Raw genomic sequence first — 26550 nt, forward strand, 5'->3', positions numbered from 1 at the left:
AAAAAGTTTAATTCACAATCAACAAAATGCACCCTTACTCAACTCAGTACATGCAGAACTTTGTAACTGCAGTCTTCCTTGATCTGGTATGACCAGTAAATTATGCTCTGTATGTTTATTTGTGGGACAGGGCTCTCTTCCATTTTAATTTCACCTGCACGACAACAGATTCTGACAACGGGGCAGAGTTGGCAAGTGTTTTGGGTTTACAAGAGTCTTTAGTGATGGAAACTGGGGAACTTCCCGGCAGAGTCCCCAACATCAGGTGTCTGGTTATGACAGTTCCTAGATCCTGTTTTTGGTCTTGAATGTCTCACAGGCTTGGTGTGCTGCAGATACAAAATCACAAATGAGAAAAAAGGCTATATTCATTTAATAAATATTTTAATTTATTCCTCAAAGACACCTTACATGTCACAAATGCCATTAACCTTTGAGGGTTTCTGTACACTCCGCCTCCTACAGCTCAAACCACTCTGTTGGTTTGTTCAATTTCGCGCATTTTTGAATTGCGACATTTCCAACAGTCCCTGAACGCAGCTTATCTCTTGACTGGTAACCAGCATGGAAAGAAAAGGTAACGTCGCTAACTTAACCAAAAAACGCTTTTTACATCCAGCACTTGTAACTCACACGCTTTTCTTTTTGCCATTTATCTGACCAGTTCATTGTCATAAGGATTTTAACAAATAACGTTATAACAAGCCACGTAACAGTTGATGAAAAGTAAAGGTGGACCATGCGCTCTGCTGTGTGTGTATGGGTGTTATCAGTATGCTAACTGTAGCCAGTGGATTAGCATCTGGTTTGTGGGCAAGAATGCGCCAAAACTTTGATCCAAATTAGAGTAAAAAGTAAGCCACAGAGTCCGCAAAGCTACTGACAGATTTGCCAGGGGCCCCGCATGTTACACGGGCAAAACACCAGTGATATTCGCAGCGAAAAGCACCAAGTTACTGTTAGCCGCTAACTTAAAAAGCCTCTTACACGGGGCAACACACCGCCGAGGCCGGTGTACTTAGCTATTTACTTCAGCTCAGAGACCTGCTAACGTTAGCCATTCGGAGCTTTTAATATAACATGCAACTGTGTTACATGTTATGTTATATGTTATATTATATGTTATATTACACGGACACAGACTTTAACAGCAGCACAGTGCCGTGTTAGAAACGTAGCTACGAGGTTTGGAGTTGAGTTTCTGTGTTACACCTCAAACTGTTTTCTCTCTTTCAGTACTCGCAATGCAGGCAAGGAAGAAGAGGACAAAGCCCAGGAAACCTGGCAAAAAGTAAGTTTAAAATCTTCCCACACTGTTCCCTTTCTTTCTCTCTCTCTCGCTGGTTCAGAAATCTTAAGCAGGAGGTCCATTATGAGATCCGGTAAGCTGAATTTTCTCAGTGGGACATAAAACTTTGCTGTTATTAATTATTTTCCAAAATGAAATGATGTGATATGAGGTTGTCCCACTTAACAGCTAACTGTCAGTGTGTAAGTCAGAGCTATTGGCGGATGCAGCATCACTGTACCTGCAACTGTGACTGATTTAAGTGATGATAAAAATAACACAAATGTATAGGAAGGGCTTGGACATTTAAGCTCTTAAGCAGTGTTTTATGGATAGTAATGCATTGCTTCATAGAAAAGCTTGTTCAAAAGCAATAATTCTCTCAAGTAATTTGAGTGCTTGATTTGCCATAATAGGAGATATTTTGAAAATTGTTCACGATGGACCTCTAGTCCAGACACCAGGGACGGCTGTCTGTTGCATGGAAATTAAAGGAAAAGATGATGCATATAATGCAAATGACTTCAAAGGATCCACACAACAACAACAACACATTCATGTGGCTAAACGTGTTGTGGCACTAGGAATATGAACCAAATCAATTCAACACTACAATAACCATCTCTAAAAGCAGTTAAATGTTATACTTTAAAGCTGCAGTTATAACAGTATTATTATAACAGCTGCATCAAGCGCTAATTCTTACTTACCCAGGCCGGGGTGTTTTGTTTACCTGGCTGAAATTTTAGGTACACAGAACACCCTGTGCTGTGTTCAAGAACTGTAGGAAATCAAAAATGGCTTTCTTCTTCTTTAGTATAGTTAGCTAACTTAATACGTTTCCAGAGTGACAGTCATTTCATTGCTTAGGTAAAAAAAAAAATGCCGTTCTCTTGACTCTGCTTTGCTAATTAGGATAAACATGCATTGGTTACACATCACAGGTGACCGTGCTGGTGCATTGGCTCATGAAAGAGCAGCAGTACACATTTTTGGCACGGCCAATGTTGGTAATGAAACAGTTCACTACTGTTCAAAAATAAATGCTGTCAGCAAAGACTTATGGATGATTCAGTCACAGGAGAAAACAACATGGAATAAATTATGGATGACATTTCTATGAGCTGGTGGTTCGGACACATGTTGAGTGAGAAATGTATTTATTTTATTTAATTATCTTTGGATTCCTGTGGTGTTTTTACTCATTATTGTGGCAGTGTTACCCGAGGCTAAATGTGGTCATTAATATCAAAGTACCAGGTAAATGAAATTCACCAGCCTAACACGAACCCAGTGCGGTCCTGAAGTCACTTACATGTTCTACCTGCAGATATTAGATTGATGACCTGCAGATTATGATGTGATTTTGTTTAGTGAGATTACAGTTTCTCTTTCATTTCATTAGTCCTCTTCCCTTATTTCACCCGTCTTTCTCCATCACCTCTCCTTCATCTCCTCAACTCTCCTTCAGTCTTGTCACCACGGCTCCTACTTTGTTATTCATTCGTAGTTGAAGAGCAAATAAAGTCATCTTAACAAGAAGTTAAATGTTATATCAATGTTGATGAGTATTACCATGTTATACAAAAGCCTTAGAGAGTACTTGGGTTGGCAGGAGGTTTTGCTTTCAAAAGAGGAAAAAAAAAAGCAGCTGCATTAAGTCCTAAATTAATACTCGTATCTGAAAGGCTAATTTTTCCAGCTGTTACTAGGCAACAGTTTGTACCACCTTGTTTCAGTAAAGTCATTTACAGTTTATTCCAGGGTTTCACGGAGTGACCTTTAATTTGAACCCAAAGACTCAACCTGACACATGGTGCGCTCTCAACCATGTGAGCTACAGTGTCACAGCCACTGCTGCCACTCCAACTGCTGACCCTGTTGATAATCAGGCCAAATCATTGGGTCAAACTATTATAACAAACTTTGCATTGTTTTTAGGACACCTGTATGAACCTGTCCCTTTCCTCTCATGTAATTTCTTTGCCTCACGTCCCTCCGGCTGTGGGCCTTTGCAGCTCTCCTGCCTCACAGTTTTAAAACTCTTGACTTAGAGCATCAACACAGCTGAGTTTTGACACAACATACTAAGCTAAAATATACATTTTCTATAACACTATGGCCCCCTTTTGGATTGTCCTCCTACTCAGCAAACATTCCTGTGCCACAGTCAGTGACATTTTACAAAATTTTATGTGTTTAACACCAGCGACAGTGGTGCAGTGCAACAGCTTTCGGTTGAAAATGCATCATTTCTGTCCGTAACCATCAAGCAAGTACCGAGCATTCAAGCATAACTCAACTCCTCAACTCTCTCTCTCTCTCTCTTGCCCTTGCACCCATCACGCTCCTTCCCTCCCACTCTCTTGTGTCAGTCGCTCTGTTGTGGCTGCTCTTCTGAGAGGGCGCAGCAGCCACTGTTCAGCTGAAGAGCCAGGGGAGAGGAGAGCAGACCTGGCTGCAGGTCACAGCAATCTTAGGTTAGCTTTAAAGTGCTGCTCGTCTTTGCCAGGTGAAGCTCAGTACACACTGGTGTAGCATAGGCTCAGCTTAGCGTCTTCTGGGTCATGTGGCTCCTGGACTGGATCTTCTCCATCAATACAGCTGTGGTGAAGCTAGCCAGCGGCCTCACATGCAAGTGAGTAGTGCAGCAATTCTTCTGTGTGTGTTTGAGACAAAGATTAAGGAAAAGAGACGCAAAAGTCATTTGCTCATGTCTGTACTGTTTGTTGAATGTGTGATGATGGGAGTCAGGGTAGTGTGTGTGTGTGTGTGTGTCTGTCAGATGCCAGTTTACACAGAGCTTGGCTGACTTATTGATGGGGTGATCCATTTTTCATTAAGAAGCAGATGCTGACTACTAGGTGCTTGACTACCTGCTTATGTGCTTTGCTTTGCCTGTGTGCAAGCGAGCGAGAACAGAACTGATGATGTCCCTGGTGGGTTTTTGCTGCCAGCTTTTGAAAGAGCTCATTGCCCACCCCCCCTTTTTTCTTCAGTTTATTTCTGCAACACAATATCACATTTTTTTGCATCACTTCAGACATGAGACCACTTGTTTCTGTAACTTTCTGTGCCGCAGATGGAATAGAAGGACTATATGTGCACTCAGGAGACTGAGCTGCAGAGTATTTACCAGCACCACTGCTGTCTGTTATGTTTTCCTTTCATCTCTCCCTCTTCTCTCACAGCCATAGCTGCAGTTCATTACATAACCCATCAAATCTTTTATCATCTGCAGCCTACTACAGCTCCATATCCCTCTGTTTCTGTCTCTTGCTCTTTGTCCTCATCCTGCAGGTTAACCACTACCCTGTTTTTTTCCCCATCCCGTCAGTGGCAGAATTATATAAATACTGTTTGTGTGTGTGTGTGTTTATTGTGAAGGGGAGGCAAGTCGCTTCGGGCCAAATGTTGGGTTTTCAGCTTTTTGTGCAGAAAGATTTGACGCTGTGAACTAAGAAAAACCTGCAATGGCTTAACTGGTGCTGTAGTATACAAAGCTGTGGTGCCCTCTTTCTGTATGTGTCATCCCCTCATGCAGTTTTTGCTTGGTGGCCGACTCTATACATTAAACTGTGATCCTAACATGAAACTCTCCCTATAACAACCTCACTAATGGAATATGTTAAGGACATTATCTAATGTGTAAATAAAACATCCTTCACACATTTGAATGCACACATAGAGACTGCTGAAGAGAAAGCGCTGCAGCACACTCATTTACACTTTGTGTGCATTGGTTACCTTGTGCTGCTGTTTCATTCTGCTGCCGAGGCACTTTGCATTGATTTTTATCTGGAGGGAGAGGAGGACGTAAACTTTTTGGCCATACTCCATCCCCAAGAGCTCTTTCTTCCTCTTTGCCCTTGTTTATTTTGCTCTAGAGATGTGATAGGGCTGGATGGGTGGAAACAACACAGCCAAGAGAAACACGGATACACTGACACACTCTGTCATGTCAGATGTGTGCAAAGGAGTGATCGAGATGTCAAGCGGTGGTGGTTCTGTACTACATTTCAGCCCTCATTGGCACAGTTACTCTGGCCTGTAGGGAAATGTGGTCCAGGCCTCACGTAGACTGTCCATTTATTAAGCTCTTTGTGTACAAGACAGTTTAAGCATCAGCTAATGAAAAAAGGTTTAAAGAGGTGTGAATGTTTTACCAGTTTTGGTAAAACAAGGGGCTACGTTAAACTTTGGCTATGGAGTCATTTTTAGACTTGGTTAGGCTGCAGTTTATGTACAAGTGCAACATAAAAATACAAAAATTCTGATTATTTTCTATTAATTGTGTCTCAGTTGTCTGATGAAAACTCTTAACACTTGATGAGGAATTAGCTTGTGATCCTGTGGAAAAGGCAAATGCAGCCATTTGCTGACATTTGCTACCAATTCGATCTTTTTTCACAGCAGACACTTTGATTTGTCATAGCAGGAAAAGCACTCGTGTAAAATTAAATCCACTACTTCGTGGGAATGAAATTAAAAAATAAGGACACCAGGACCATGAAACTGATTCAGCTAAGAGAAGTAAAACATCATTAATTTTATTATTTGCGCCTCTGCTTTTCCTACTGTGACATATCAAAAAATCCACTGTGAAAAATGCCTGTGGTCTGAATTAGTGAAATACTGTAGTTCCCAGAGTGTGCCAAGTCATGTTTGCACCTGCGCCCAGGGTGATTTGGTGCACAGGTGATGCTTATCTGCAGGGTTGTGGACACATTGTAATCATAAAAATTAAATCTGATGAGGAATGGCTGCACTGATTTATTATTTCATAGGTGTATCTAATTTGCTGTGTTAGATATATCCTTGATAACACCAGAGTTAATTAGATGCCTTCCTGTAGAGTCTACAGTGTGGACTCAGATAAACCGCCACTGATCAGCAGACCAACATGACCATGAGGCTCCACTTCTAGTATCACAGATAACACAGACATGCTAATAATAATCATTTACTGACAAAGTCATGGATGACGAACAAGAACTCAGATTTGACATAACTCTTTCTCAACACAGACCCAAAAACAGAGTGTCATTCATCATTGAAAAATTAAGCTTTGTATAATCATCAAGAGTAGAAGGATTAGACTGCTAAACCACTGATGGGAAAAACAAAATAAGGGTAAGTCCAGGTCACTGCCAGAGATGAAAGTCACATGCAGTCACATCACAAACTCTTCCCAGATTTTTAAAGGCCAACCGATATATTTCCGAACGAAAATTAATATTTTGCTTAATAAATCACTATGTAATTGAAGTGATATCAGAGTGATTCACTGGGGAGGGTAGTCAGACGTTTGGGCACAGGCCTCTGGTGGTGGAGGGGGGTCGGCACATAAAGCTTCTCCAATGCTCAGCTTTTCAGATTGAAAATACAAAACACATCTGACACGTTTGTTAGAAAATCACTGGAGGTTTGTTTTTCAGAGTTTCAGTAGTTTTTGATTCATGTTCAGCCTCATTCGTTTTGATAGTTTTGAGCAGCAAATACGATACAGTATCATCAAGGAACCATCTCTGGTTGTGGGCGTCCTGCTGCTTTCTCACCTACGTTTAAGGGTTTATAACATGGGGCCATCCAGCAGTTTGAAGAACAAACCATGCAGAGGCTGGGGCATCATGAGCGCACAGCAAACAGCCTCAGTTGTAGGGCTGTTTTAGTGCAGAAAATGATGAGTGAAACATTGTTGGAATGGCAAACGTATTAGATGGGGGTGGTGATGAAGATGATGATGATGATGATGGATAGATGGAGAGGGGAAAGAGGAATGGTGTTGTTGTGGTCAGACGAGGAGGAGGAGGAGGAGGACTGATGTCGTTCCTCACCTGCAATGCAGTGCTGGGCTGCATCACCCAATCATGTCCCAGCTGTCAGTGAAGGGGGCAGGGCCAGAGGCTGACGACAGCCAAGGAGAGTTCTCGGTCAGACAGAGGGAGAAAGAGAGAGAGTGGGAGAGAGAAAAAGTGAGCGAGAGAGTCGGCGAGTGTGCAGTGGTGCCCTGAGCTCCGGGACTCAGCCTCAGTGCTCAGCCTGCAGGAGAGACTCTACATTTCTCCTCTTCTTCCTCTTCTTCCTCTCCTCTCTGCGCTCTGCACTCATCTTCCCCTGCTCTGCTCCTTTTCCTCCTTGCTCTCGTCTTCTCCTCTGTTTGCCACCCCCTTCCTCTCTAATCTCTGCTTTTCAGTTCCCAAAACTGATCACTCTCTCCTCCTCCACTCTACTTTTCACTCTGCAGCCCTCTCCCTCTCCCTCTCCCTCCTTTTTGTCCTCTAATCCATCTTTTCTCCTCCTGGCCGATGGAGTGAGGGAGTCTTTTAACACCTGCACTCTCTCCTCTCCTGTCCTGTCCTTCTCCTTGCATCACATCCCATGGGCATCCGTGCTTCTTGCAGGTAAGGGCAGGATGTGTGTGTTTTTGTGCGTGTGGGTAGTCGTGACAGCCATAGGCAGTTGGAGGTTATCTTGAGACAGGTGTTTCGAGTGTCGGCAGAAGTCCTTGAAGTATCCTGAGTGTTGTCCATGTTTGTGTCTGGCAATCGGAGGGCATTGAACTCTCTCGATGTACTGCAGTGAGGAAAAAAAAACTTGCATGTACAATCTCGAAAGACATAACCATCTGCTGTCTTTTGGCATCAAATGTGGAAATGCTCTTGTTGTGTTCAAAATGTCATTTTTGTGTCATCCATATTTGCTAAATATCTCTGTATTTCTCCATTTTTCTTTCATGTAGACATTTGTCCCTCTAACCTGCACCATTCTGTCTCTCTGTCTCGTTTCCTGCTCTCCACTTACTCAACTTCGTTTAATTTTGGCAACTATATTTAGATCTAGTCCTTGTTCTGGGATCGAAGGTCCATGTGTTCGTTTTTGATCCTCACCCTTGATATTGTGTAATGAATTTTAGCTGACAGTAACTGGGCGTTTTATTCTGAGTCATCGAGAAGCATGAAAATTCAGTCTGTTTTCAGTGACGTAGTTTCAGTTCTGTTTTGGTTATCCATAAATTTGACAAGAAAAACTTTGTCAACATTTTGGTCTAGTTTTATTCAAGACAAAGTTTGGCTGTCCCTATTCATGTATTTTCACAACACTTTCACTAGCTAGACCATAAAAGCCATATAGTGTCAGCAGTGCAGGTTTTACAGAAAAAAGCTCAGACACAAAGTGGAGTGTGGGGAAAAATCAATCAACATTCAGTTACAAGAATTCAAAGATGAACATGATTGTTTGCAAAAAAAAAAAACATGTCAGTGGTCTCATCTTTTTCTACAGTAATGTTAAGAAATTTTGTCAGTATTTTTCTTAACATACAAATAAACATAAAGAGACAAACATTTTCTGGTTGAAAACAGTTTGAGCACATAGAGCAGAATGAAAAAGTGTCATTATCCCCACTCCAGTGGTACCTTTTCACAGCAGATGGGTGAAAATGTAGAAGCATAATCACAGAATGAATAATAATTCAAAATCTTTTCATCTCAGCCTTTTCTCATAGGAGGATTCCTCCTACACAGAGTCAGACAGCTATATTAACAGGCCAATATTACAAGCTGATGTTTGGATTGTTGCAGATATTCAAAACAGAAGTTGCAGTACTGTGTTATATGTGTTGATATTGGTCTCCTCATCAAAACCCCTGTTTCAGTCAGACGTACTTGAATTTGATGGTAATTTGAAAACTCCCAGGCCTTTGTTGTCACAGAAGCAAAGGATCTAATTTATTAATTAATCTCTGCACCTCTGACTTCAGCCGAACATTGTAATTGCCCTTTCCCCCCAAGGGACAGTAACAAACAGCTGAGTTCATCAGGCGGCTAAATATGACACAGCTTTGTAAGCATGGTGTGCTAAGATGCACCCAGTGTGGTCCTTCTCTTCAGACTTAAGCCAATGGACTGATTAGCTCTGCATGCTAATCCTAGTGACTTTAACATTGTTTGCAAGCAGATCATAACAAAATACCATTAACCAAAGCAGGCAAAATCAGTTTAATTTGTTTGTCTGTTTTGGGTTTTTGTTTTTTGTTTTGTTTTTTTTGCCTCCATCAAATTATAATTATAGAAACCGTGATCGTTCTGAGTAAACAGTTTTTCTTAGAGGGCATGTGGCTGCTGAGAACCTCTCATAGCTTAGGAGATGATGTCTGACTTGCTTTAATTAGCTGCAAATCCTTCCTGCAACTCCATCACCCGTGTTTTCTGTTTGACTCGGTACCTTAAGCTGAAACACCAAGGCCGAATGCATAGCACACTGGGCTGCTGTGGCTTTGTATGCAAGACCACTTTGTGTTTGGTGGTGTAAGGAAAAACAATGTTGCTGGTGAGGGAAGCATCTGTCTGCACTGCATGCACAGAACAGGATTTCTTGCTGGAAGCTGTTTGCTGTTACCTTGTTTACCTCCACAGTGAACCATGATCAGCTCTCTGCAGCATCACAGTAACACACTATAAGAACCCATGATCTTTGGTTCATGAAAAATTACAATGATTAGATAATAATGCTCTCTGTTTTCACAGGAATGCCTGCTCAGATTCCTACTCTTGGTTACTTGTTTTTTTGTTTTTTGTTTTAATCTTCCCTGAGTTTGTATTTTATTTAAGCTTTATGTTTGTACAGCTTTTTCTGTTCAGACATTGCAAAGCAAGCAACAAGCTAAAAGATATGTGACCTATTTCGATAAAAAGAAGCTAGTTTTTTTTCCCTGTGCATCCAGTAATTAAAAACTGAAGCTCACATTATGATGCTTTGTGAAATGATTTTACTTTGGGTCTTATCCAGCAACACATAAATGACTATATTAGAGGAGTTTCTTCAGCTGTCAGTGATAGGTTGAAGGGTGTTGACGGTGTTTATTGGTGATGTGTGTTTGTAACTGGGTGGTGTGAATTTGGTGAGAGACGGTGACTGTGCTGTCACTTCTTTCAGCAACAAGCAGCCAAGAGCAGGCAGCACCAAGAGATGCTCTCCTCTGGAGGCGCTAGGGGTGTGTCCGACTCATCGATTCATAGATTAATCGTGATGCAACACTTGACAATTCAGCATTGATTCATAAATGTTCAAAAATTGATTCTGTTAATAACGTAACGAAAGTGCAGCGGTCAAAACGGGAACATACGGGACATATTCTGAGATGGACTTCAGTCCAAGCGATGGTGGCGTGTAATGTGTCACAGCGTGCAGTTCACTCGTCAGGTTTAAAAGCGGCAGTGTGAAGACATTTTGTTTAAAAGAAGTTTTATATTTTCTAAATGCTGGGAAATTGTTTAAATTTAAATTGCACCTTCTATGTTTTCATTTAAAAATAAAGAAAAGATAGAGATAAACGGGTTTTACTTCAATGAACGGATATTTTAAAAAATACATTATTTTACAAGTGAGAAAAGAAACATTCTATGTGTGAAAAAAAGATTAATCGAGATGACACTGAATCGTAATCGAATCGTGAGGTGACTTAGATGGCACACCCCTAGGAGGCGCTGGTTGTAGTTACATGCTGCACGTTCACCGGCCGTTTGTTGAACTTGAGTTTGAGTTAAAACTTAAATCCTGTGTGCAGCTTTTACATGGAAACCAGCCTGGTCTCTTTATACTCTCCAGTGAGCCGTCCTCTACGAGCAACTGGAGGATTGGTTTTAATAATTTATTCCACCATGTTCAGATTCACACAACACAACCTGCTCATTTAAGCACTGTGGAATCAGTTATTCAGTAATACAATTAATGTTTCATGATATAAGGTTCTGGTCGAAGGACTTTCACTGTTTAATACTGTTTGGTTTTGTGGTGATGCTCCAGCCTCAGTAGGTGGGTTTGAAGAAAAACAAGTCGCTCATCTCTTCCTTTTCTTACCAGCCACTGGTGCTTGTTGTGTAGCTGATTGACAACATAGACTCATGAGCCTCAAAATTTAATTTATTTTATAGGCACTATCCTACTAAGTTGTGCTGTTTCAGCTAAATTCAGTGTTTTTACATATAGTTTCATAAATATGGATTTCAAGTTTGGAGCTGCGGAAGAGGTCAGAGTGATTTATGAGTTGCAAATGTCTTGCTCTGCAGCAGCCCTTCTAACCAGGCCAGTTGGCTGCTCTGTTCTACTTTTGTACTCCTGTGTTTCTGTGTCCTTCACAGGCGACCGACGTCTCTGTATGAGGCTTTATCAGCCCTGTGCACCTGCAGTGTATAATCTCTGTGTTTTCCACAAATGCAGGCAAAGAGAATGTGGTTACATTAATGTATTTCTTTCTTCCACACGTTGACGCTTTAATTCAGTTTTTAATAAACACATCTAAACAATAAGTAGTTGTGATGGGTTTACCCCAAATGCTCATTACTTTTTAAGAGCGGCTGAGTGATTCTCCGGTCAGGCTTCTTAGGGCTGATACTATCACCAAATGTTTCCGGTATTTAGAAAACTTCAAAATAAACAGCCTCGAGGCCACCGCTTTGACTCCTGTGATACTGTGTGTTGTTTTCACTACCAAATATCTACCAAGTCATTTTTCAGATATTGTCTAAAAATTCTAGATATTTTAAATAAAAAGTTTTCTGCAGTTGTACTCACAAAGTTTCTTGAAAGATCTTAACACAATATGAAAAAATAGTGTCACTTTAAATTAATAGTTATATTTTTTCTGCCTAGGCACAGCCACTGTGATTACTGCTAAATAGTCTGACAGATACTAATTGATCTTCAGGATTAATGTCCTGGTGTAGCTGCCCTGATCTCTGGTGTCAGTGTTAGCATTTGTACATCAGTTCATCAGTGTCACCCAAGCCTTTAAAGCATCCTCTGTTCTTTTTTTTTTTTTTCTCCCCACCCTTTTTACACAACTTACACAACTGTTCTGTCATTACAGAAATATCAGACAGGCTCCTGACCTTAGCTCACTTGTACTTTTGGTGAAATTGATTAAAACATACTGTAAGCTCTTTGATAAACCGTCTTCCCTGTGGAAGTGAGTTATTATAGAAACCACATTTTCGAACATTAACTCCTTGGTTTCACTGTCTTTACAGTTCTTCCTTTCTCATTGTCTTTTATCTTCCTGTCCTGCCATTTCAATTTTGTCTCTCTCTTACTGTCCCTGTCTCTCTGTTTCTCTTCCCCACTCTTCAGACCAGAGCCTCATGGTCGTGGAGGCGGCTCTCAGCCGGGTCAGATGGACTCTCCCCTCCCAGAGCAGGATGAAGAGATCCTGGGCTCTGATGACGACGAGCAGGAGGACCCCAATGACTACTGCAAGGGTAGGACCACTACCTCTCTTGCTCGCTCTTCAGATATCAGACATTTATATATCTAATAAAATCATAGGTGTTAGGGCACAGACATAGATAGTTTATTTTCATCAGTATTGGCACTGATGATAATGGTTTATCTGCAACCATACACGTCTGTCTTTGGATAGGTGGATATCACCACGTGAAAATTGGAGATCTGTTCAACGGGAGATACCATGTGATCCGTAAGCTGGGCTGGGGCCACTTTTCCACTGTGTGGTTGGCCTGGGACATCCAGTAAGTTGGCTCTTCACCCTTACTATGTGAAACTGAGGCAGTCATGCACAGATTTGTAGAGGTCATGTGTCATGAGTGGATTTTACCAAGCCACAGCTGCTGCTATGTTGCAGTGAAGTGTGGTTTCATAATACTATAATACTCTAAAATAGTGTCTGCATCTATAACAGTAGCCAAGAAGACACATACTGAGTAACGTATATGACATAATATATTTTAGGTAAATAATGTTTGATGGATATATACGCTGATAGGGTTGATGTTACAGCAAGTTCACGTGTTATGCTGAGTTAAATTACGGCTTTTGTGCGTGTTTTTCAGGGAGAAACGCTTTGTGGCCATGAAGGTTGTAAAAAGTGCTGAGCATTACACAGAGACGGCTCTGGATGAGATCAAGCTGCTCAAATCTGTAAGGCACACAGTCATCGACACATAAATATTTTCACCCTGGCTCATACTCCAGTTATTACAAAGCCTGTAACTTCTACTGCTGTGTGTGTGTTTACAGGTGAGAAACACGGATCCCAGTGACCCCAGCAGAGAGAAAGTGGTGCAGCTTTTAGATGACTTCAAAATTTCCGGCATGAATGGCACTCGTATCCTTTGTTGAGCAAGAAACTTCTTCATAAGTCGCAGTTCATGTGTTTCTAAAAAGCAGAAATCTGTTTTTAAATTTCACTACATCTGTTCTACATCTAACCAGACTGGCTGAGTCTGCACGATGGATAGAGTGATTACACTATTTTTGTCCACTTTTGGTCAAGTTGCAGGTTTTACAAATCATTGTCTTGTTTACAAACTTGACAAAAAAAAAACACATTTTGCAGTGTTTAAAAAAATATATATACAAAATTGAGTGTTCTTAAAATGGCCAGTTTTCTGACTATGCCAGCTGTTTCCTGTGCTGTCATTCTGTGAAAGGAGGGAACAGAGCAACAACCGCAACTTAATTGCTTGGCATCCTTCCGTTTTCTCCTCCCCACTGTTGCTGTCTCAGTTTGATGGCTTGGACGTGCTAATTAAACACTAATTCCAGGCCAAATCGCTACTCTAGTGTTGAACATCCAAGGGTAACACTGCATCACCTCAGGCTACACATTAATTTAGCTCATCTGCGTTATTGTGCTTGAAAGGTCACATTCGTCTGCATCATTTTTTAAAGATGAACACGTCTCAGCCTGAGTTCCTGTTTGAATGCAAACAGTGGTGACAAGATACAATTTTAATGCCAGTCATCTGGCCGTTTAAATTCTCCAGCAGTTTTATTACACCCCCAGATTCACACTATGCGCTGCTTTTTACATGGTTCACAGATGCTAATCTGACACTGGGCTAGCTGTGTGCTTTGGCCCATCTTTAAGTGTCAGTCTCTGAATGCGGTGGCGCTCGCTCCATCCCTTTCTCTCCCACGCCATCCAGTCTACAGCTGTGTGTTCAGGCAGCATGCCCAGACATCCTCTGGCGACTGAAGTTAACTTTTGTGGTGTATGTGGAGAGCATGTTGATAGTCATAGAAAAACATTGAAGGGTCATGTAAGTCAAAGTGTGTGCCCAGACAAGGTATAGCCGGTGATATGTGTCCATAAAGACTCAGTGAGGTTAATTCCTCATTTTTATCAATTAGTCTTAACTGTCAGTGTCAGACATGGTTGCTGGGAAATGTAGTAATTCAAATACAGGATTGTGTCCCTTTTTAAATGGACCGTCCCACAGTAAATAGAAATTATTTGGCTCCTGAAAATCGTGGAGTTCTGTGTATGCTTGTGTGTATGTGCATCATCAGTTTTACTGGATTATGTCTACTGTGTGTGTAGATTAAACTCAGATTAAAAGTCATTTGAGAATTTTATTAGTCCTTGACCATACATCTCTTCAGATGTGTGCATGGTATTTGAGGTACTGGGATATCACCTACTAAAGTGGATCATCAAATCAAATTATCAAGGTCTGCCCCTGCCCTGTGTGAAAAGCATCATCCGACAGGTACTGTACAGTAACACAAAAACAAGTTATCTTTAAAACATTGCTTAATTTTCCTGTTTTGGGAATAACCCTTTTTTAATATTTTGATTTGGATGCACTGGACTGTTCAGAATCTGACGCTGCATCTATGGGAGACAAAGTTACCTGTTATATTTAGTTTATTCAGGTGTGAGCTGATGATGTGTCCGTGCTGTACTGCAGGTCCTGCAGGGTTTGGACTACCTCCACACCAAATGTAAGATCATCCACACAGACATCAAACCGGAGAACATCCTGCTGACTGTCAACGAGCCCTACGTCAAGAAAATGGCTGCCGAAGCTACGCAGTGGCAGAAGACCGGTGCTGCGCCTCCCTCGGGTTCTGCAGGTCACAACCTTTCTTTTCCTCAGCTCTCCACTAAGCAACTTTTGGGGGTTTGATCGGCATGTTGCTGACAACCAAGAGGTTTGCTCTTTAGATTTCTCAGCAGGTTCAGTGCTCTTTGGTATTTGATTGATGTGTTATTTATTTGGTGTGCCAGTACAAAAGCAAGTTGTTATCATTAATAAGAAGCATTGATTTATCTAAATGTGACACTATCTAAACAGGTCGTTTGATTATTAAATTCTCATTTAATTGGACTTGATTTCATTTCCCCACTGTGTTGTAAGAGGCATAAAATGGCCATAAATTGGGAGTAAGATGATTTTTCACCACTGTGCGTGTGTGATGCATGTGTTCAGAAATTTGAGGATTTTGACTTTAAAGCGTGTGGAAGTTTCTAATAAAAGAGGAACGCTTAGCTGCGTGTCAGTATGAATCACCACTGGATTGGTTATGGAAATTACCAGCTTGCTCAGAGGAGTGTGTGACTCCTGCTGAGCTGGGTGCCGCTGCAGAGACAGTCTATTAGTACAGCTTGGTGTGAATCAACTCAGCCACCCGAACAGAATATTAATTATAGAGAGGCGAAGGATATGCCACATATGTCGTTCACCAGTGTAATCCTCTGATTTTTCCTTTTTCCTACAGTGAGCACAGCTCCACCACCCAAACCAGTGAGTCATGTTTTTAAACCTGATTTTGTAACATGAGGCTTGGTTCAGAATACATTTTGAGTCAAGTCATAGTAGTAAAATAAGTCTCCTCGTACGGTCTTTCCCCAGTTGGCCAAAATGTCAAAGAACAAAAAGAAAAAGATGAAGAAGAAGCAAAAGAAGCAGGCAGAGCTGCTGGAGAAGAGGATCCAGGAGATGGAGGGAGGAGCAACACCTGAAGGAGGTGAGGACGAAGATGATGAAGAGACGACGACAGAGACCACTGAGGATACGACTTCCTCAGCCACCCTTTCCATGTCTGCCACACTACAAGACATCGCTAGCCATACTATCACAGGTGAACAACCAGATCCTATTCCCCATTCAGGCAGAGAACAGTGGATGTCTTTTTTTAGTTAAAATGTTCTTATTGAATTTATGGTTTAAAAAAATTGGATAGTACGCTGTGGTATCAGTTAAACTAATACACAAATTATCTACACTCCTTTTTGTCACAGACACGACTCCTGACGAGCAGCCACAACAGATGCCAGAAGGAAATGAACGAAGGCAGGATGGAGCCGAAGAGGAGAACAGGATGGAAGTGAACTACAACGGCCACACTTCCACACCGGAGAGCGAGGCCAGCCCGGAGAGCCAGGTACATGGGACCAAGCAGTCAACCAAGGAGCAGGAGGACCAACAGAACGCAAACCAGCCAGAGAACAACACAGGGAACCACGACACATTAAGTAAAGAAAAGAAAGAAGAGGATCAGACCTGTAATGGTTCACCTGGGGACCCGGACACCGACGTGCAGCAGCTCCCTGCTTCCCTCAGCCCAGACTCTGTCACTGTAGAGCTAAAGGAGGGAGACAGGGAGGAGAAGAAGGAGGATGAGATGGACACTCACGGCGAGACCAAAAGAGGGAATGAAGAAGACGATAGCCAAAATGGTTAGTTGAAAAAGAAACCCAGATTTTCCCTTTCGTTTCTAACTGTATGTAGGTACAGTATATGAAAAACTAACTTACTTTGAAAATGCTTTAGTTTGTTCCATATTATGACAGTTGTCATAGCATGTATATTCCCAGACGTAGGCAAGAATCTGATATCACATTAAACAGCATGAGATTATCAAGAGCATGTTGGTGCACATTCAGGCCTGTGTCAGTGAAAATGTGCTTTAATATGCACATTCGTCCAACATGCATTACAGCAAGGAAAGGGAAAAACTTCAGCGTAGCTTTAGCTGGAGTGGCTCAGTGAGCGTGGGCTGCACAGTTAGTGAGAGCTGGAGTCGAGCTGTATCAGAAGAGAGGTCACGATTATTCTGTTAATACATATGGATGTTTTTTTTTTTGTTTTTTTTTTTAATCCCAGCACATCAATAACAACTTCTGCTAACCAGTTACCTGGGGGAGGCCCTGTAATGTAACATATAGTTAACCCACCATAACTCTCATACCTTCTAAAGTAGCAGCCTCCTCTCGAGTTTGAATTTACCAACCAAAAAATGCAAACCCACAGGTCATGTTGAAAAGGCTTTTCATGGGATTCTGGTAGTTTTATTCCAAGTTATTAGACTGGCACCCTGTACCATTGGAACCAGTCTGCCAAATGTGTCAATTTTTTATTTATTTTTTTTTCTTCCTCATCCTCCTCTGTCCCGGGCTCTGTCCTCTTTCCTCTCTTCAACAGGGGCATCAGGCAATATGTTGGTGAACCCCCTGGATCCTCTCAATGCTGACAAGTTGCAGGTTAAGATCGCTGACCTCGGCAACGCCTGCTGGGTGGTAAGTGAAAATATGCATTAACACAACTCTGTTTTCGCAGTGAAGGACTCTTATTGGGAACTTCAATGGTTTGTCCTCTGTAAAGTTTCCCTGTGCTTTACATCTGACTTTTTGAGTGTCAAAAGAACACACTGGATAATTTTCTTTTAAAATAGCACTTTATAAAAAACCAGCTCAGTTTTTATTTTGTGTCACAATAGTCACTGTTTCTCTCTTCATCTCACAGCATAAACATTTCACAGATGACATCCAGACAAGGCAGTATCGTTCACTTGAGGTGCTGATAGGAGCCGGCTACAGCACGCCAGCAGACATCTGGAGTACAGCCTGCATGGTAAGACAAGACACACACACTCAAGACACCTGTAGAACTATAAATAAAGTCATGCCATAAACATTGACTGGAAAAGAAAACTGTAAAGCTATTTGAACTCTTTAAGGTACCCTGTGGAGTTTTATTATAACCAAATACAGTTTTGCTACCTTCAGTTGTCATCAAACCTCATGTATCCTTAAAGGATCAGAGACATGTTATATGCATGTCCTACACCATAAAACACTGGCAAATTTCTTTTTTTTGTAACCTGTACTGTTGTTCACATCAACTGTTAGGCTTCTCCTCTTCTTTTACTGGCTCATTGCCACCACAAGGTACCTTTAAAATCTTTCTGTTCATTAGCATAACTATGGTTGGAGAGAAATACACCAACACAAAGGAGAAGCCAGTGTTACTTGAACAAATGTTTGTTGACCCACAGAATGAGTGAAAGACAAATACATGGAAACACGCATATTAAACAAATAAAATAAGCAAAGGAGGGTTCACAGGTCTTTGTGTTTAAATAAACCCATCAGTCTACTTGTATTTGACTCATTGTGTGTGTGTGTGTGTGTGTGTTTTTTTCCCCCTTAGGCCTTTGAACTTGCAACTGGAGATTATCTCTTTGAACCCCACTCTGGAGAAGACTACTCCAGAGATGAAGGTTAGTATCCGCTTCCCGTGAGACTTCTGATACCAAGGTTCGGTTCCATTGCTCGCGACAGGCTGAAGTAAGTGTGAATGCCAGAGCCACCTGAGGAAACGTAGACTGTGAAATCGACAGAGGGGAAACCAGCTATTTATAACTGTGATGACTGATTGCAATTCCTCCTGGTAATGCAGTGAAGTGTAATTTTATTCAAACAACATTCCAGCCAAAGAAAATCTAGTCCAATCTGATCATTGTGTTTACCTTGGTGTTTCATCATCTGTGTTTGTGTGTTTCTCTGCGTCCCTGTAGATCACATAGCCCTGATCATCGAGCTGCTAGGTAAAGTTCCTCGGAAGCTGATCTTGGCAGGCAAATACTCCAAGGAGTTTTTCTCCAAGAAAGGTAAACACGCGTGCCGTGCCACCAGCTGCCTGCTGTAGCTAAATCCATCCTCAGAATATGCTCAGGTATTTGGTGCGAAAGTTACTGTTTCAGACAAGAGCACGTGACGGCTCAAGGGAACAGCCATCTGCTCTGTCTGAAGGCAGAACTTGCGATTTAAATTTAAAGTAGCTATTTCAAGTTCATAGGAAAGATTCAGTTTTCAGTTTATACCAACCAAAAACACTATTACACACACTATAATTTTACATTCTATATAATGCCTCTAACTATAGCCTTCAGCTGCAGTGTTTAAGCTTGAGTATTTTTTCCCCAGGCGACCTGCGTCACATCACAAAGCTGAAGCCGTGGGGTCTCTTTGACGTCTTGGTGGAGAAGTACGAGTGGTCCAAAGAGGAGGCCCACTCCTTCAGCAGCTTCCTCCTGCCCATGCTGGACCTGGTGCCTGAAAGGAGGGCCACAGCGGCCCAATGCCTCTCCCATCCATGGCTCACGTCCTAGAGGCCACCCGTGCACATGACCACCCCTCACATTGTGAAAGGGATAAATTGGGTTTGAAGATCCTGGGCTTGAAAAGATACAGTAAACAAACACATTCATGTCTGCAAGAGCCTGTGACTGCATCGTGCCTGCATCCACCTGTCATGGCTGTCTGAGGCTACCTACACACACTTGCAAACATCTTAACAATGAAAAGAGAGACTGCTGCTGAGTCTTTGTCCTGTTATGGACTACACTGGCTATAGAAGGAACTCGAAGTCTTATCCTTATATTTCTGGCTCTTTTTTTTCTTTTTGTTGCTACTTGCCGCATAGGGCCTATTGACTTTGCTTTCCCTTTTTTTTCTTCTGAGTCCAGCTATTTATCTGCAGCACATTATTCTCCATACTTCTATCTATAGTTAATGGACTCTGTATGATTTAAAAGGAAATTGCACTTGTCTACAAATCCAGAAGAAGGCAGGATTTTAACAGAAACATAAAGATTGCCATCGAAATTACATGCTGTTGTCCTTTCAGGCAGTGATTATCATTCGATCCGTTTGCCAGTCATCTTGTTAGCCGTGCCAACTTTTATGCCTTTGGCTGTCAACTGTGTGCAAAGTGCTTAATAAATGCATAATGCTACCAGGCATGGAGAGCAACTAGTAACCTTTATAGCACTGTTAAGTTAGCTTTATTCTTAAAAACTTTTGTACATTTGTATACAGACAGCACTAAAGGATTAGGGAGCATATATTTCATACATCTTAGCTTTGTGCGCCAAGTTTGGAGAGAGACTCATCCAAAATCACACCCTGTTGTCTTTTTGGGCTTTTTTTTTCAGTAGAACCAAACAAACTTTTTTTTTTGGTAGTTTGGAAAAAAAAACTGGTACAGTATGATGTGAATAAAATTTCAGAATCCTTTACTTCATGCAGTAGTTGGGAAAAGTATATGCGAATCCACATTGTGTGTGTACAGTACAGTGTACCAAAGAGCTCTCTCCCTCTCTGCAGCATTAGCTTTGCACAGTTTCTGGAAGAGACTGTCAGCAGTGAAGACTGAAGGCAGAAGCTGTAAGATTTAAGTTTTGGGGTTTTTTTTTTTTTGGTTTGTTTGTTGTTTTACACATTTTAGAAATGTCTTGAAGAATGTTCAGGTGATTTCCAGCTGTGTGAAAGTTTAGTTTCAAGTGTTTCCACCACACATGGAGGTCTTGGATTTGAAAATAATAGATTGTACTAAATATAGATGCTGTTATAATGTTATGAATCCTCTCGAAACCATTTTGCTTATTTTTCTACAAAATCTCTTCTGTCCACGTCTCTGCTCTTCATTTGGTTGTCAGTTTTTTTTCCTGTAGGAATAAGAATAAACATTTTTCAAAATTTATGTGGATTGCTTGTGCCTCATGCGTCACCACTGTTGTGTAAGCAGATACCATTCATTGATTTCATATTATGTCACAAAGAGGTCCATGTAAACGTGTCTCTTAGGACATCCAGAAGCAAGATATGTGTTGTACTGCAGTATCAGATCAACACAAACATTTTATTTACAGTACCATTAGATTTATCAGGTTATTAGTGAGACAGGACAATAAGTAACTAATACCACCACTACTGGTGGTCTGACCTGTAGGGTCTGACCACTATTTGTGATTTGCCATTCGAAAAATGAACAGAAGCCCAGATGAATAGTCAGAAATGGCAATAAACATGTTTTTTTAACATTTCATTAATATTGTAGCTCAGCAAAGTAAGCACTTAAGAGAATTCACTCCGAAGTTATGAGCAGCTTTACATTTATCTGTAGTTTGAAAATCCTGAAAGCACAGTCACCATATTCAGTGATGTGATTTTTGCCAAAATAGCACTGTGGACAGAGACTCTTGCCATGGTTTTTAAATGCCTGGTGATAGCTATTTCAGTTTTGAGGACAAGGTGGACTCCTCCTTAGTTAATGTTTTATGTTAATTTACTCCTGAAGCTTTTGAATGCATCTGGGACATCAGTAGTACTCGTCTTCAGTTCCTGTCGATCTCTGGTCCCTGTTGTCCTCAGGGCGTCTATGCATTATCTGTAATTGACAGAAAAGCAGCATTACTTAAAGTCAAATCATGAGATCAGACAATGACAAAACATTATCAATATGTGAGTAGCTCAGCCGGGTTTTCAACATACAGTGTAGAAACAGCTTCTGTGCATAAAACTAGACAATCAGTCTACAAATACAAACAAAAACTTTGACATGGCGGTAGACGAAAGGACTGGGTTTTTACAGTTTACAAATATTTATCATAAAATAGCCTGTACCCTCACCCACTGAGCCCTCACACTCAGGACTCACACAGAGGTCCTTGAAATTTCAAGGCTGCCCAGCCTCTGCCTCACCTCTTTCCATTTTCTCTCCAGGCAAAGCAGTACACACTTTAAACCACCTTCTTTGAAACTTTAAACTCTCCCTGGAGTCCAATCTTTTCCTTCTTTCCCTCTCATGTGAATCTCTATCTCCTCCTCTTCTTCTTCTCTCCTGCTAAATATCTTCATCCGTCCTGTGTCCTTCTCCCTCACCCCAGTGTTTCCCCACGCTCCCTTCAACCACAATACCTTTCTCCTCCACCTGGAAGTCCTCGGGCAGCAGCTTGTCCTGCCGGCTCCCCAGACTGAAGGCCAGGAAGGAGAGGATGAGCGAGTCCATGATGCTGATGATGGCAAGGATGTAGGCCCAGCGCACTGTGCAGTTGCCCAGGGTGTATTTGTCGGTCCGCTGGCCACACATGCGCTTCACCTCATCTGAATCCCAGCCATCAGGATAGATCATGCAGCCAATCACCATGCATGTACCTGAGAGGGAGGCAGGCACAGGATGTTAGCGGTGTTGAAATTTAGTTTAAAATCACATTCTTCCATCAACAGCCATTCATTCTGACAACACTTCTTAGTTGTTAACTGATTCGAATACACAAACTTTTAACGAATTTAATGTGGGAAACCAGTGGACAGTATGTATTTTTACTGTGACTGAGAAAAGAACATCTTGCTGCTGTTGATGGGCAATATCACAAACCACCCTCTCCACCCCCTGAAACAATAAACAAAACAGAGAAGCCACCAGTGAAATTAAATATATACACTCTTTCAGGCTCACACACACACACACACACATGCAGGTGAGTTTCCTAGCAACTCCAGAGCATCTCAGCTCCAAAAAGATGAACGTGTTCATCCATTATTGACTTTGCAGCTGGCCTCGTGTCGTCCCGCCTCCGCATGTAGAGCCATGTGAAATATCAGGTGACGAGGTGAAACATTAGCGCACACACTGGCATGTACGTCTCACTTTCACTTTCTGAGCCTCACACACCCTTTCATCTTCACTGACTCTCACACTCACTTTCTCAAATCTATTCTTAATGTCAAGAATTTTAAACTGCAACTTCTCATCAGCTTACTAACACATCAGGAGGTTCAGTGTTTGACACCACCTAAAATTATTAGTACTCTGCTGTTTTACTGCACAGATGAATTATTAAACATGCTTAATGAAGAAGGTCACCACTCTAAACAACCTTTCTGAATTTAGTATCTACTATTCAAAGCCAACACAGGGTCCTATTTACACAACATCCTAAAGAAACTGAAAACGTATCTTACCCTCAGCCAATATACTTTAAATCTAAATCGTGGTCTGTAGTTCCTTATAATATATTGTTGATCCTAATAATAATCCTCTCTGAATAATTTAAGGGCTTGAATGAATTCTAAATTACAGCTGAATTGTGTATTGGTGCATTATACAGTGATGGCCCTCATTTACATAATGCATTCCCTTGCCCCTTACCCTAACCTAAACAATCCCAACTAAATGTCTAACCTTAAAACGAACCTAGACCTAATTCTAACCTAAACTCTAAAACCAAGTCCCAAGTGGGGAGCTCAGTTTGTGTCACGAGTCCCCCATGGGTTAGTGTGCATTCAGGATTAAGTCCCCACAAAGGTATGAAAACAAGGCAACACACACATGCGCGCACACACACACACACACACACACACACACACACACACACAGAAGAGAGAGTGAGAGAACTAACAGCAGGTGTGCTGGGTATGAAGAGGGAGAGGAGAAAGTGTAACAACACACCTCCAGGTTAATCTCATTATTTGTTTCATCATCTGTTCACAAGCTGCTTCATGTTTCAAAAACAGAATCATGTTTCGCCTCTGTCTGTGTGTTGAAGGGGAAAAGGGAATCCACTGCAATGATGCTGTACGATGTACAGAAATGACCAGCTTCAGATTTTAATGTAGACATTCATAGATATCCTGGTCTGCCCTCAAATTTTAGACAAAGCCAACATTGTGCCTCTGCAGAATCGTGTTACTGCTGTGTTTTCTTCTAGTTCTATATTGGGCCCAAACGTGCTAGTCCTTTTTCAATAGGCAACCAAATGTGCTGCCAGCTGTCCCAAGATCAGCTTTTTTTTTTTTTTAACTATTGTGGAACCGAGTACATTCTTTCAAACACTAATTAAATATAATTCTTATTTCTATTTTACTTTTCTTATTTCCAGTTTATGCTTATTTGTACTTTAACTACATTTCAAAGGGAAATACTACACATTTTTATTAGTGACTTATACACAGAAAACCAACAAGACTTATACACTGTGGTCTTTTTCAATAAGTAAAAGACCCAAATACTTCCACCTGTGTTTCTATCATATTGCATTTACACATTGATTTAACATGTTTTTTTCTTTTTATTAAAAATCCCTAACCCTTTTTCTTCAAACTGTTATGTGTCAGAAACCATTCAAGTCTTAAATGATATGAGCTGAATAAATCAGTCAGTTTGAACTCAGCTTTTTGGAGTAAAATTGGTCAAAATGGCAAATGTGACATAAATTAATGCTCTGTAATATGGTAAAACGTGTAAGTGAGCACTTGATACCAATCCACTGTTTTTGAGCACACAAAATTTGTGTATATGGCTTTTTTAAATAAACTTTTTGAGCTGCGTTTTCTTATGTATATAAAATACCTTATGTGGGTTACATATTCAATAGGCCTATAGGACTATTAGGCTGACAATGTATTTATAATGTAATTTAAGAGGCCATGATGTACTGCATGATTTTTTTTATGTGAATCATATAAACTCTTCATAGTAACTTCTGGTGAAAAACTCAAACTCTGGTGCTCACTGGAGGCCAGCTGCATCCAGGCGCAGATCTTGTACACGCTGCCCGCGTTGCAGAAGAAGAAGAGGCTGAAGCAGACGATGCTGCCCACCACCAGCAGCATGGAGATCCCCACGAAGAACATGGCCGTCTTGAAGGCGCCGGAAGGGATGGAGCCGAAGTCCAGCGCGCTCCCTTTGCAGGTGAGCTCCGAGGTGAGCGCGTTCCCGATGCAGTAGTGGAAGAGGCCGAAGTATCCGGCCTGCGGCGTGTTGACGCTGTCCCCGATCCAGTATGGCTGGATAAACACCACCACGGTGATTACGGCGAAGGTGATGGTGAAAACCGTCCACAGCACGCCCACGGCCCGGGCGTTACGCACGTAGTTGGTGTGGTAGATTCTGGCTGCCTCCTGAGCAGGGAGCATGGCGACAACACGAGGCCTTCTCAACTGCTTCCCCTTGGATTGTATCAAAAGTTTGGATTGTCTTTCTTCTGTGCAGCTGTTAAAGCGTGAACAAGTGAAAGCCTTTACTTTCCTGTTTTAAAAGATCTCCCGACAAAGTACACATTTTCTTTAAAAAAAAATATCCTCTTTACCGAGTGCTGGATCAAATGTGACTGATCGCGCTGAAGAAGTTTCTCTGAAGTCTTGTTGCTGCCCGATACCGATTCAAAACCATGCACAGCTTCCACTGCTGGAAACACACCTGTGAGGAAGATGCACACACACCTGTCACTGCCCCACAGAAGTGACTCTATCGTCTCTATAATACTGGATCCCACAGCAGTACCGTGCTTTTCTCCCCAGAGTGTTTGATGTGTGGATGGTTATTTCTCCCCTGTTTCCTCTCCAGGGGAGGCTGAGGTCTCCAGATAATGAATAATTAATGGATAAAAGATCCGCAGAGTAACAGTGCGGCGCTTTCTAGAGGGTAAGTAAGTCTATCCCCCTTTCACTTTTAAGGTCATGGGTTACTTAATCACTTTCTTTTATGTTATTTCAGATTTTTCTTTTTTTTTTTTCTTTAAATTTTGAAAATATTGTCAATGGGATAAAAGAATGCACAGTAAACTGAGCCACATGTTTGGGTCAAACATTCATAATGCAGAATGCATTTTTTTGCACTGGATAAAAGGGTTTGGATTTTGTCCCCCCATCATTTACACTAGAATCCTGGAAGGAAGGGATCTCTGTCACAGCCAGTATGAACTTGGAACAATTACAGCAACCACTAACTCCTTTTTTACATGCACATATGAGCATGTAAGAACTATTGATTTGAGAAAAAAAAGTGAACCTATTCTCCAAGTCATTTTGAATATGATTATTCAGATCTAGATCTGTATAGAGTCCCAGTTTAGAAAATTAGATCTGTTTCTAAACATTAAATTCTTGTTCGTGCCAAAGTTCAACGAGGGATGTGGTCATTTTGAGAGGCTTCTCAGCCAGTGATGTTCAGAATATTTTACTTGTATGTTCATTACCTCACAATTAAACACTAGATGGAGCCACAGAGCTTCAATCTAACTACACTACAGTATCACAGGCGTTCACTCCACTGTTTCACATCTTTCCCTCAAATCTCTCAAACAGATCCCAAGCTATCCGAGTCTCTTCTTATGTTTTTACTAACACATGAGAAAAAGTAAAAAGAGCAAAGGGTATGAAGAAAAGTGGCAGGAACTGAACCTTGTACTTCTACAAACGTGAAGAGTTTTGTGTGATTGTTTGTGGTGGCAAAACATTCAGATCATTATGTATAAGTTGTAATAGACTGTAAAAGTAAATAATGAATTACAAACTAAAGCCCTGCATGAAGAAGGGTATTTGGAGTTTAATTTATAACAAGGAATTATATTTTATAAACAAATCATAGGATTTGTATGTAAAATCTTAA

The 26550-nt window shown here is 41.3% G+C and overlaps 2 protein-coding genes across 3 annotated transcripts; one reads left to right on the plus strand and one right to left on the minus strand.

Annotated features, from left to right (window-relative positions):
• The first annotated feature begins 535 nt into the window (after positions 1–535).
• Positions 536–20859, plus strand: srpk1b (SRSF protein kinase 1b). 2 transcript variants are annotated; one of them, XM_041034658.1, is made up of 16 exons: positions 536–577; positions 1237–1291; positions 12419–12546; positions 12708–12816; positions 13138–13225; positions 13325–13412; positions 14693–14799; positions 15001–15166; positions 15812–15837; positions 15946–16174; positions 16335–16772; positions 17518–17612; positions 17839–17946; positions 18526–18595; positions 18893–18985; positions 19302–20859. In XM_041034658.1, the coding sequence occupies exons 1-16, from the start codon at positions 565–567 to the stop codon at positions 19484–19486; spliced, it is 1998 nt and encodes a 665-aa protein (XP_040890592.1). In that variant the 5' UTR covers positions 536–564; the 3' UTR covers positions 19487–20859. The 2 variants fall into 2 exon arrangements, with proteins under 2 accessions (XP_040890592.1, XP_040890593.1); XM_041034659.1 differs by having other exon boundaries at positions 539–577; positions 1237–1295.
• A 328-nt stretch (positions 20860–21187) lies between these two features.
• lhfpl5a (LHFPL tetraspan subfamily member 5a) lies at positions 21188–25079 on the minus strand. Its single transcript, XM_041034304.1, has 3 exons — positions 24674–25079; positions 22077–22313; positions 21188–21546 (listed from the first exon to the last, which is right to left on the minus strand). The coding sequence occupies exons 1-3, from the start codon at positions 25074–25076 to the stop codon at positions 21536–21538; spliced, it is 651 nt and encodes a 216-aa protein (XP_040890238.1). The 5' UTR covers positions 25077–25079; the 3' UTR covers positions 21188–21535.
• Positions 25080–26550: the final 1471 nt, after the last annotated feature.

This window comes from Toxotes jaculatrix, chromosome 3 (genome assembly GCF_017976425.1).
Source record: "Toxotes jaculatrix isolate fToxJac2 chromosome 3, fToxJac2.pri, whole genome shotgun sequence".
Lineage (NCBI taxonomy): Eukaryota > Metazoa > Chordata > Actinopteri > Toxotidae > Toxotes > Toxotes jaculatrix.

Coding starts and splice junctions, on each gene's coding strand:
- lhfpl5a (XM_041034304.1), bottom strand. CDS start 25,076: ATGCTCCCTGCTCAGGAGGCAGCCAGAATCTACCACACCAACTACGTG. Junction 22,314..24,673: donor CTGGATGCAGCTGGCCTCCA/GTGAGCACCAGA, acceptor CCTCCCTCTCAG/GTACATGCATGGTGATTGGC.
- srpk1b (XM_041034658.1), top strand. Junction 12,547..12,707: donor CCCCAATGACTACTGCAAGG/GTAGGACCACTA, acceptor GTCTTTGGATAG/GTGGATATCACCACGTGAAA. Junction 17,613..17,838: donor TCGGCAACGCCTGCTGGGTG/GTAAGTGAAAAT, acceptor TTCATCTCACAG/CATAAACATTTCACAGATGA.